Source organism: Pongo pygmaeus, chromosome 3 (assembly GCF_028885625.2).
Source record: "Pongo pygmaeus isolate AG05252 chromosome 3, NHGRI_mPonPyg2-v2.0_pri, whole genome shotgun sequence".
Lineage (NCBI taxonomy): Eukaryota > Metazoa > Chordata > Mammalia > Primates > Hominidae > Pongo > Pongo pygmaeus.
Window position 1 is genome coordinate 126337077 of NC_072376.2, and position 12655 is coordinate 126349731.

General features: G+C 35.9%; 1 protein-coding gene across 21 annotated transcripts in view; it reads right to left on the reverse strand.

Moving 5' to 3' along the window:
- Window positions 1–12655, reverse strand: part of CAMK2D (calcium/calmodulin dependent protein kinase II delta) — a 316681-nt gene that overhangs the window by 61904 nt on the left and 242122 nt on the right. For all 21 annotated transcript variants that reach the window (XM_054486326.2, XM_054486351.2, XM_054486339.2 and 18 more), the window contains 2 exons: window positions 3370–3464; window positions 883–1005 (listed from right to left, as the gene is read on the reverse strand). In XM_054486326.2, the coding sequence (XP_054342301.1) occupies window positions 883–1005; window positions 3370–3464 (218 nt within the window). The remainder of the gene's footprint in view (window positions 1–882; window positions 1006–3369; window positions 3465–12655) is intronic.

Here is a 12655-nt window from a genome sequence, read left to right on the forward strand (position 1 = left end):
GCAGATCATGAGGTCAGGAGTTTGAGACCAGCTTGGCCAACATGGCGAAACCGCATCTCTACTAAAATTACAAAAATTAGCCAGGCGTGGTGGTGGGCACCTGTAATCCCAGCTACTCGGGAGGCTGAGACAGCAGAATTGCTTGAACCTGGGAGGTGGAGGTTGCAGTGAGCCGAGATCATGCCATTGCACTCCAGCCTGGGCAACAAGAGCAAGACTCTGTCTCAAAACAAAACAAAACAAAACCAGAAAGTATAGAAATGAATATTAATAATTTCTCAAATTATCTTTATTTTAATGTCTTCAATCACATTTTGATTGGGCTGCCTTTCATTTACTTAGTGCCACATTTATCACCTTAGCATTTGACACATTTGGAAATTTACTGAAGTCTCCAAGATCCCCCTCACATTTCACACTATTTTTCTTAATATTTCTAAAATATATTCAGACTACTATGACCATTCTTTTATGCCACTGAAACTCTACTGTCAGCTGCCAAACTTCATACTTGTTTCTAAAGTTGCCTAATGATAAATAATTGAACTTTGATAAATTGTTTCTTCTGGGACACATTTAATTTTGGTGTTATTTTCTTAACCTTGTTCATGAGTATTGTTAATAATTGATATGGAGAATACTCATTCCTTTTGTTACTGCAAGCAATATTTATTTAAGAATCTACGCAATTCAGACTTTGCTACTGAAAACTGCATTTTTTCACCATCATAAAATTCATTTTCTTAAACACCTCGAGTCAAAAATTCATTCATTCTGAGTTTCATCTTTTTTTGCAGAGCTATTTTAAATCCATAAACAATATATTAAAGGAGAGCTTATTTTTCATTTTAGCTCTTGAAGTTTTGGAGAAGTTTTACTTACACAGATCCATGGGTGCTTCAGTGCCTCTGAGGCTGTGATACGTTTGGCAGGGTTGATAGTAAGCATTTTATTGATGAGGTCTTTGGCTTCAGGAGTCACCGTGTCCCATTCTGGTGATGGAAACTTCAAAAATATAAATTTATAAAAAGTTTAAAAAAGAGACACACTCAATCAAACAGGGAAGAGTCAACTACATGAGTCATTCCCTCAAGTAGTGAATTTCTTCATAAATTTACTTTTTATATAAGTTAAATTGTATCTAAAATAAATAAAACCATTTAGATCTATTCTCCCCCTCTATGTAGACAACTATATATATTAAAGAATATCTGACAACGGACCAACATATGTACTGAGCTGCATATCACATATGGTAAATACATTTTAAAATTCAGAAAAAAAAGAACTTAAGAATCTTCTATTCTTCTCAAAGTATCTCTGCTTTGATCTGAAAATGAAATTTTATACAATCTTTCTCATAATTATTTGCAAAACTTAATAAAAGCAAACAGGTTGCTACATGTACCAATGTCATCATGATATTATGCCAAGGTTCAAAATGAGGTATTATATACTTTCACAACTCATAAGCAGTAATAGCAGAGGTAATAAAACAGCTTCAATTCCTGTGCCAAAACTGACCTATTAATCATGGCTACTTGGAGTGCTGTAGTGAGAAGAATCTGAGACTACAGGAGCTTCAGCAAGATTTCATTTTAACCCTTCAAGAAGTTTAATCTGCCCAGTTACAAATTTCACCACAGTATATGAAAGTAATCAAATCTTATAACTTCCCATTACTAATACTTTTTTATATTAAGACTATATAAGAAAGCCACTTCTCCTTTCTTTACGTTATTTTTTGTACTGATAATAACTTAACTTTTACATGATTAGCATATTTAGTAGAAATACTGTCCTTCAACGATGAAGGGAAATTTACACCACATTAGTTGCAAAATGATAGAATATCAGGTTATTTTCCCAATTCATGAATTTGTATGGACAATCTTGAAAAACAAAGCCATTGCCACTGTGTCATGGAATTAAATTAGTCTATTTTTAGTAGTTTTAAAATGGGGAACTTGTGACTCACTGGCAAAATAAAGCATGAGAAAAATGATATTGACTCTAATACCTGTAATTTTTGCCAGCTTAACAATTGCCATTTTTTAATTCCTGAAGCTTATCTTTGGCAGTTGTAAAAGCTTGCTAACTATTAGGAGCTGTTAAAGAAACACACGAGGCTGTTTCTTAATGTTGTACAGGTCTTCTGATAGCAAATGAGGGGTAGGTTCAGCATGAAGAAAGGTGAACATTTTCCTCAGTTCTCTAATTTTCATGAAAGCATTCCTCTAGGTATACCAAGCAGTGCATTTTCAGGGCTACGTCTGCCCAGAGAGGGGCTGGTTCTAGCCTGTAAAGATGGTGAATGTGCTAGCTATTGCCATGTAAATAATAATTTGTTCCAATTACTAGTCTAGGAATAATGCAATGCTTTGAAATTCAAAGAATATACATTTTTAATTCTTGCTGACACGCACATCCATCTAAATAGAAAATTTTATCAGAAATGCATTGAAGAGTTCATGAGACATGATAGAATATAATACAGACATTTTATATTTTCTCCTCTCACTTTCACATTGAGCTTTCAACTTGTGCACAAAAGGTGAACCCAATATTGCTACTCTGTAGTTACTCTACTTAATAACACATGGAAAGCATGCCCAGACCCTGCACATGGATTTCCATAGGGCTGTATGAGGGGAAACCAGAGAAAGTGGTAAATCATATTTACAAGAATACGTATCAAAGGAGAGCGAATTATATCATAAACACAAAGTTAAGCCATAAAGAGAAAGTAGATAAAGACTTCCTCTTCAGATTCTGAACTTAATTTATGAATATATATATATATATCTACTTTCAAATATTCTAATTATAAATTAAATATATTAGAATTATGATTTTCAAATTTTTCAATTGTGAAGCTCATTCTTCAAATGAAAGCTTGCATAGTATCCCAAACAGTACAAAAACAAAAAACAAAACCCAGAAACTGGTATAGTGGGATAATGTTCTATTTGATATGTGATCACAGCAAAATATTGTTGGTATATAATATAAAATTATGTGATAGATATTTGAGAATATAATTCAACTAAATAGGCAATAATCATTTCTATAGCAGAAATATTTTAATTTTTATGTTTTTAAAATGCACTAAGATCCAAATATTTTGACAAAGTTCTTCCTCAGAGACTTCACATGGCTTTTCTTTCAATCTTAGGAGACAGTGAGTTAAAAGCAAACATAAATTGAATACATATGCTGCATTTCTTTCTTCCTTTCCTTAAGAGAGAGGGAAATAACAAGAGAAAGTGGTAAAAATTATGGTTAAAAGAAAAATGAAAAGATCTGGCTCTTGGTCAACAAGCAAAAGACAAACCTTCATCTAAAGTGATATAAATAGTTATTACATACATCATAAGCTCCAGCCTTGATCTGCTGATAGAGTCTGTGCTGGTCTTCATCCCAGAAGGGTGGATACCCCACAAGTAGAATATAGAGAATGACACCTGGAGGAGAATATAATGTTAACACAATTTAAGTCATATAGACAACAATAAATTAAATGTGGCTGATCCACAATGATATTAAGCCATAGTTGTTAAAACAGAGAAAACTGGATTGTAGGAAAACTTCAGAGAGATGTGTTATGATCTAGTCTAGAGCAGTCTCTGGAGCGTGAATGCTTCTCCTCCGATGCTCCAGAACTCTGACAATGTGTCAGCCAATGCATGCATCAAAGAATTCTAAAGAGGCATGGCAGGGCAACATTCATTTAGGGCAACATTCTTTGGCCCCCCTGAAATCTTGTCTATATAGGGTCTTCCTGCGTTTTTATCTATATAGAGACTATGATTTTAGTCACTGTGAGGTTGAAGTTTAAAAACTAAGCATGTTTTTTATTTCCTCATATTTGTTTTAATGGTAATTGGGACATTTTGTTGAGTGATGGTGTCCTGGTTATAAATTCACGTTCTAAATAACCAGAGTCCCTGCAAATGTGGGTACCCCATAGAGACAAAACCCTTTTCTTTTCAGTAATCTTAGTCTTCAAAAACTTCAAGCCTTCTCAGTCAAACAACTAAACCAACAAGACTACAGAAGAATATATATTATGGGAGAGGAAAAAGGAAGAGAAGGGAGAAATTCCACAGAAAATTCGAAGTAATAATAACAATAAACACATGGCTGTAATAAAATTTGCTAAAATTTTTCACAAACATAATTATTTATAAATTAACATTTAATTTAACTTTTAAAATTAAAAAAATTCTGTATTCACAGTTTGTAAATTTCCCTGAAATCATATCTGCAGTCTAAATGTCTGAGATCGTTTTGATACAATGGTCTTCTCTGTCATCAAATATCTCTCCTGCCACTTTTCACATATTTTATTGCCTTGCTTAAGGCCTTTGGTTTCTTTCCTAGCTCATTATCCTGGAGGAAGGCAGTCATTCCTCTGACCTCTCCTGTTTGCTTTTTTCTTGCTATGTTTCCTTAAGCCTGGGAAACCTGAGAAAGAAGAGTAAGACAGGTGACACTTTGTCAGGTGTACTCTGAGACTTATTTTTTTCCTTATCCAAGGTGGTCTCTTGGTCTCTGTACCTAGGAGATCTATCCCCGCTCCTGTCCACCAGTCTGGACACCTTTATACAATAGACACTGTTGCAGCTGAAATGGTTTTTAAGCAATGGTTTAATCATCTTAGAATTTTACAGCCTGCTTCAGGAAGATACAGTTCATAAGCAGATTTTTCAAGTCATGTGAATCAATACAAGGATAAAAAATTTTAAACAACATTCTTAAGGAAAAAAAAAGATCATGAAGAAAACCACAGTATATTGGTGCCTCACCTTCATGACATAAAAATAATTTTTCCATGCATCTAATGAAAATGATGATAGTAATGATGATGATGAGTGTTTGTGTTTGTGTTCTCAGGAGGCAAGTAGAAAAAAAGCTGTACGTGAGTAGTTTTAGCCCTCAGCTATATAAGGTTCCAGGAGGTTAAGAAGAAAATTTGCTTTGTAATAGTGATAGTTTCCATATGAACATTTTCCTAATACACATCTGGAATTAGGCTGTTATAAAATTATAAAATATTGGCTCAACTGAGACATTTAGCATTCTCAACATAGGCTGTTTGCCCTTATGAATTACGTCTGCAGTTGACAGTTGATGTGGTGCTTCTCTGGGAAGAGGAAGCTCACAGAGGGCTCATTCCATGAGAAAAGCAGGCAATATGTAATAGATGCCCACAATTTAGTTGTTTGATGGAGGAGTGTTTACAAAAACATGTACATTAAATAAAATAATAGCATAAACGTGAAGATTAAGCAAAAACACTTTTAGGCCCAAAGACTTAAAAAAAAATAAAACATATTACAGGTGCTATTGACTAGCCTGATGTGAAATTGTCAATGCCTATTTAAATAAACACTGTTTTGTAAGTTTACTTCAACTTGATTATTAAACAAGCATCTAAAACCTTTCTGAGTTATGCTATTTTGTAGTTCTATTTTCTGAATGTACAGAACAAGTATGAGACTCATGGCATAAGGATAATGTAATACTAATAAATTTTATTGTAGACAACATTTATTCAGAGTTATGTGTGCTTTAATGCATTATCTCATTTAATCCTTGTATAATGCTATGAGGTAGATATTGCTATTATCTGCATTATATTATAGATGAAGAAACAGGCTGAGAGGTTAAGTAACTGTTTCAACCACAAGCAGGACAGACATAATGATGCTCTAAACATTCCCTGCAGCCACTTTTTCTTTATCTATGAACTTTAGTAGGAATGGTAATATAAAATTTAAAACTTTGTGTTGTCTAACTGAGAGACCTTGACATACTAGCAAAGATGTCCATTTGGTCCTATCTTAAATGTTCCTTGCAGCTACTTTTTCCTTTAGCTAGGTCCTCTAAACAAACGCTTATTTTAAAAGTGTTTGTTTTTCTAGGCCGGGCATGGTGGCTCACACCTGTAATCCAAGCACTTTGGGAGGCCAAAATGGGCAAATCACCTGAGGTCAGGTGATCAAGACCAGCCTGGCCAACATGGTGAAACCCTGTCTCTACTAAAAATACAAAAAAATTAACCGGGCATGGTGGCACATGCCTTTAGTCTCAGCTACTTGGGAGGCTGAGGCAGGAGAATCGCTTCAACTCAGGAGGTGGAGGTTGCAGTGAGCCAAGGTCGTACCACTGAATTCTACCAGCCTGGGTGACAGAGTCTTGTGACTCTGTCTCAAAAAATAAAAATAAAATAAAATAAAATAAATAAAATAAAAGTGTTTGTTGTTCTAATTGAGAGTTCTTGCCTCATGAGTAAGCCCAATTTACCCTTTTTTTAATAAACCTAAATTTTACCTTTTTTCTATGTCAGAGAAAAAAGAAAGGAAAAAATCACTAGCTCTTTTTCTTTGCCCATATACCTAAAGTACTAAAATCATTAAAAGTCAATGAAGAAGTCTTTTTTTTTTTGCAAGAACACTTGAGGGGTGATGATGTGACCTCCAAATGTTGGGTATCTCTCATGACACTAGCAGCCTTTGATAATTACTGCCTACGTAATTTTACTGGGGTTGCAAAATAATGATGGCTAGGCATGGTGGCTCACACCTGTAATCCCAGCACTTTGTGAGGCTGACGTAGGAGGATCACTTGAGCCCAGGAGTTCAAGACTAGCCTAGCCAACACAGCAAGACCCTGTCTCTTCCAAAAATAGAAAAACTTAGCCAGGTGTGGTGGAATGCACAGCCAGTCCCAGCTACTTGGGAGGCTGAGGTGGGAAGATCACTTGAGCCCAGGAGTTCGAGGCCGCAGTGAACCATCATCACATCACTGCATTCCAGCCTGGGCAACAGAATGAGACTCACAAACAAACAAACACAGTGATGATACTCTAATTATATCATGCTTTCTTTAGACTAAGAAAATCTTGCTCCTTATCCACTTGGTTGGCCTAAGATACAGTTCATATTGGAAAGATAGGCTATTATTTATTTATTTTCCTCTTTACTAGCCAGCTTTTAAAATAACGCATTGGCTCCCCAACATCCCCCAAAGGCTAGGACTTCGTTGAATTTTGGTTATCATTATCAATTCCTGGATTTAAACTTACCTGATGTATTTCAATCTATTATGTTATTTTTCTTATTGATTCTCAATTGCCCCATCTTTGGCTAGTGCCAGCCTCCTCAAGGTGGCTCCTGCATCTGTTAATATAAACTCTGTGGTCCTTAATAGTTTTTCTTTGTGGTATGACAAGATGCTTCTGGATCATCTTGCTTTTTTCCTGTTCTAAACTTGAAATCATCTGCTACTACAGAAAGTTCTGGTTCCTTTAAATGGTAAATAGTATCTAGAGACCAAGATTGAGCACTTACATGTGCTGTCTTGGAGCTACAGGTTTCTTTGAAAAATAAATCAAGAAATAAGGAGAGAGGAGAGAGAATGGAGCAAAACTTACAAATTAAGAATGACTAAGAGACCTAAGAGACCAAACAAGATTATGACAGGAGAGGATAAACAGGAAAATGACTAGATACTTTGATGCTACTAAGCAATAATTATTAAAATTTTAAAACTAATATTACTGTCATATTTAGAGTCCTTTTCTTTTAGAGATATACTTTAAAATATTTATAAATGTATTGATACAATGTTTGAATTTGGTTAAGATAATATTGGAGTGGGAAATGCAAGGGAGGAAATAGATGAAATAAGATTAGCCATCAGTTTATTATAGTATTCTCTCCATTTTATGTTTCACATTTTCCATGACAAACAGTTAAAACTATTTTTGATAGAGTTGGTTCCATATACAGATAGATATTAAAACTAGTTTTCCTTATCTTATGTATATATTTGTGCTTGGGAGATGCTAGAGATGTCCAGTTAATAAGACTTTTGAGAAGCATTGATTACGATTAGGTAGAAAGACTACATCATCAAGAACATTCAAAATTGATTTTAATGAAAGTTAATGTTAAAAAAGTTGTTAAACCTATAATCTTGTTAATAATTAAACATTCTAAATGCTGTTATTACAAAAGGAGAGATGAACAAGGAATGTTGGAGAACTCTGAGAAGATAGTGGGAAGTTAGTGGAAGAATCTAAGACAGTTACTGAATATTCTAAGTAAATAAAGGAGTACATTATAAACTTACAAGCAAAATGCATGTGGAACTTGGAAATACACAATTAATTACATGAGTGATAAGTATGGCTCTCTCTTACCTTGTTGTAATATGATTAATGGAAAATCATCATACATTTCAAGTAGAGAAAGTGCTCAACTAACACTCTGTGACCTAAATGGCCAATGAAGGGTAGAACAAAGAGCTAGAAGATCAATGCCAGCAAGATAGGAAGGCATGTTTCAGAGGATGGAAACTATCTATGCCATGTAGTAGGAGTGGCAAACTGACAGGCCTTTTGGCAGCAGGCAGGGATGAAGGCCTGTACCTGTACTGTGTATGGGGTGGGGTGGTCACCAGGGGGGCAGCTGTGTTCATGTGTCTGACAGGTACAACTACTATACAAGAGCAAAAGAATTGCATCACCTGTTCTTTTGATTATTTTAGAGAAGCAAGAAACTGATAGTTTTTATAGAAATTACTTGCTAACAAATGATAAAGATAAATAATTAATGTCAACACTTGTAAGAATAAAATGTCCACATGTCTGACTAAGACAGCAGACTGCCTGCAACGGACAGAATGTTTGTACGGCTCTCAAAATTCATATGTTGACATCCAAATCCCAATGTGATGGTATTTGGTGTGGTGGGGCCTTTGGGAGATATTTAGTTCATGAGGATGGGTCCCTCATGAACAGGAACAGCACCCTTTTAAGAAGACGGCAGCTAGCTAGCTAGCTATCTTAACTACCATGTGAGGATACACAAAAAGTTGGCAGTCTGTAACCCTGAAGAGGGCCCTCACCAAAACCTGACCTGACTATGGTGGCACCCTGATCACAGACTTCCACCTTCCAGAACTATGAGAAAGAAATTTCGTTGTTTATAAGCGACCCAGTCTATGTGACTTTGTTATAGCAGCCTGAACTAAGACTTCACCTGTTTGCAACCTCTGACATATCCTGTAATAATCCTAAAAACTGCTCTCCTAAAGGAATCTGAAATTAGCTGTGGTAGTATTGCTTAGCTTTGGTGTTGCATCAGCATCACCTGGCGAGCTTGCTAAAGTGCAAATTCCTGAGCCTCACCTCAGTGAATCTTTTCTCTAAAAATTATGCTAAAAATACCTAACATTAAATTTAAACACATGACATTAAATTGTACACGAAAAAGGTCCCGCACAGTGACTTTAAATTGTACATAAAAAAGGGTCCCACATACTTGCAATCCCAGCACTTGTGGGACACCGAAGTGGGCAGACTGCCTGAGCTCAGGAGTTTGAGACCAGCCTGGGCAACATGGCAAAATCCTGTCTCTACAAAAAGTAAAAAATTAGCAGGGTGTGGTGGTGTGCACCTGTAGTCCCCACTACAGGGGAGGCTAAGGCAGGAGGATAACTTGTGCCTGGGAGGTAGAGGTTGCAGTGAGCTAAGATGGTGCCACTGCACTCCAGCTTGGGCAACAGAGCCAGACCCTGTCTCTAAATAAATAAATAAATAAATAAATAAATAAATAAATAAATAAATAGTACATAAAACAGATCATTTTGTTGTTGTTTTTTTTTGTTTTGTTTTGTTTTGTTTTTTAAAGACAGGGTCTCATTCCTTTTCACCCAGGCTGAAGTGCAGTGGCATGATCATGGCTCACTGCAGCCTCAACTTCCCTGACTCAAGTGATCTTCCCAGGCTCAGCCTCTCGAGCAGAGTAGCTAGGACTACAGGTGTGCGCTACCATGCCCGGCTAATTTTTTCTGTTTTTGTAGAGGTAGGGTCACACTATATGTTACCTAAGCTGGTCTCAAACTCCTGGGCTCAAGTGATTCTCCCACCTTGGCCTCCCAAAGTGCTGGGATTACAGGCATCAGCCACCATGCCCGGCCAGATGTACAATTTTTAGTTTTGTAGTACTAAGTACATTTACACTGTCATGAAACAGATCTCCAGTTTGTTTTCATTTTTCAACACTGAAACTCTATATACAAGAAACACTAATTTCCCCTTTCTCTATAGTTCTTGGTAATCACCTTTCTATTTTCTGTTTCTATGAAAGCGACTGTTCTAATACTTCATATGAGTAGAATCATAATAATATCTGTGGTTTTGTAACTGGCTTATTTTGCTTAGCATAATGTCATTGGGGTTCATCTATGTTGTAGCATGTGACAGAATTTCCTTCTTTTTTAAGGTTGTATAATATACAATTATACGTATAAACCACATTTTGTTTAAGCTATCTATCTGTCAATGGACATTTGGGTTGCTTCCACCTCTTGGTTGTCGTGAATAGTGTTACTATGATCACAGGTGTATAAATATTTCTTCAAGGTGCTGCTTTCAATTCTTTTGGATATATAACCAGAAGTGGGATTGCTGCATCCTGTGACCCCAGAGAATCTGATTCAATGGTCCTGAGGTAGATCTCAGGAGGCTGCACTTTAGGTCACTCTGAATGAACCATGTGGTTTGTGGTTCACAGTTTGAAAAACACCAAGTTAGGGAAACCAGACATAGTAAATGCAGAGAAATTTAAGACAGTGTGTAAGTTCAGAGTAAGAGAATATTGGTAAAGACTATGATTGGGAGTAAGGCTCCATGAACTGAAGACTGTTGGAGATGTGGGCATTAATGGATGAAGGCAGAAGGCCTCTAATTTGGAGGCCTATCTGTGATTGGCCAAGTGTAAGGTAATCTCAGAACTGGTAATAGTAACAGAATATCCGGTAGGCTTGGAATTTCAAAATGATTAAAGTACCTGATAATGACTTATACCAGCTGAAATATGAAAAGGTTAAACCCCAGAAAACACATCATTGATGAACCTAAATTCACCACACAAGAAAAGAAGAAACATATTCCATAAAATTCCCAAGGTTTGTCCAAAGTCAAGGTACATTTGTGACAGCCACTAATTTATTATCACTCATAACTGTTGAGAGTGATACCTAAGTAAGGCAGAAAAGTAGCAAGACAACACATACGTACACAGGGTGTGGAAGAGACCTATGTTATAGGCTTGCATTTATTTATTTATTTTTAGGCCAAATTGTAGAAGCTCTGTTAGAAATTTGTGATCCAGTGACATCTACAAACATTTCCTCATCCCATTAGGAAATTGTGGAAGCAGTTATACATACCATTAAGTCATAAAAATCAATTTACTGCTGTTAATGGCAGAACACAAGGCTATGTTCTTGCTTCATTAATGTTTATTATTTGCTTTCCAGTAATGGAATAGTAGCTTCCAAAGAGAGAGTACAGGTCAGACCATACTCTGTGTGAGATCACAAAAGCAAGGTAATGTTGGAATTCAAGATTTCCTGTGTGCAGATAATTGCATGATTCTAATAAAAATAATGTACAGGCTTGTTTTAGTCATTATACCAATGCCCTGCTTCACTCTGCTCTGCTGTAATGAGGGTTCAGAGCTTAATTCATATAGAAGGCTAGCTGCCTTTCTGCTAAATGGCTTGTTTTGCATTTCTTTTGTTTTCTGAGTAGTGTCATTTTTTACCACTTAACCCAGTGTCTACTCTTGAAAATAAGTCACTACTTCATTGGCAAGAGACAGTGCTAATGAATGGCTGAAAAAGAGTTTCCCTCAGGATAAGCCACAACCTAAAAGCAACCAACCAGTGTGTCCATTACTGTGGTGGTGATTACAATGGTGATGAGTAAGGGTACATCATCTTACAAATAAAGTGAATTAATGTCACTTTCATGTCACATGAGTAAGGTGATATATAATAAAATGGTAAAACAATTCCAAATCCCACAATAATGACCAAGACATGTAACAAAAGAATACATTATAATGTTCTAGTGGGAGTCATTTCCCCTAAACATGTGATATTAGAACACTTAAGACATTTTCATAGCTGTGCGATCTCAAGTGCATTTCTAGACAAAGGGTCCACACAGTCTCTAAAGAAATGGAAATTGGTGGCACATACATGCTCCAACTGGGGCATGGCTCATCACAAAGGAATTTGGCTGTTTGCATAATATTATGTGAAGAAAGGATACAATATAGTAAGGTGAAAGGTGGCAACATTGGGGTTAAAAATCTATGAGATGCCCTATGGCTATAAGTTTCTAAAGAGTCATTCTTGATATCTGTGTATGTGTGTGTGCGTGCATGTAGGCACATGTGTACGTAGTATCTATCTAATATTTGCTTAACACCTAAAAAAATGTTATACAGTTTAGAAAACAAAGATGGAAACTACTCTCTACCTATCCTTTTCCCCTCTTCCAGACAAGAAAGTTAGAGCTTCTACGTCATAAGTTCTCTCACGTTTCACAGATATGAAATCTCACTATTATAAGATATTCCATTATTTTAAAAGGTTAGATATATCAACTGTATTACAGAAATGTACTCAGACAATCCATATAAAATCAAATATTCCAAAGTAATATTAAAATTGAACATAATGTGTTTTGTGAGTCTAAGACAGTGAATCCAAACTCTGATAATACATCATAGGTTATTTAAAATGCAGTTGCCTGTGTTTACCACAGATCCACTAAAGCAGAGGCCCATGC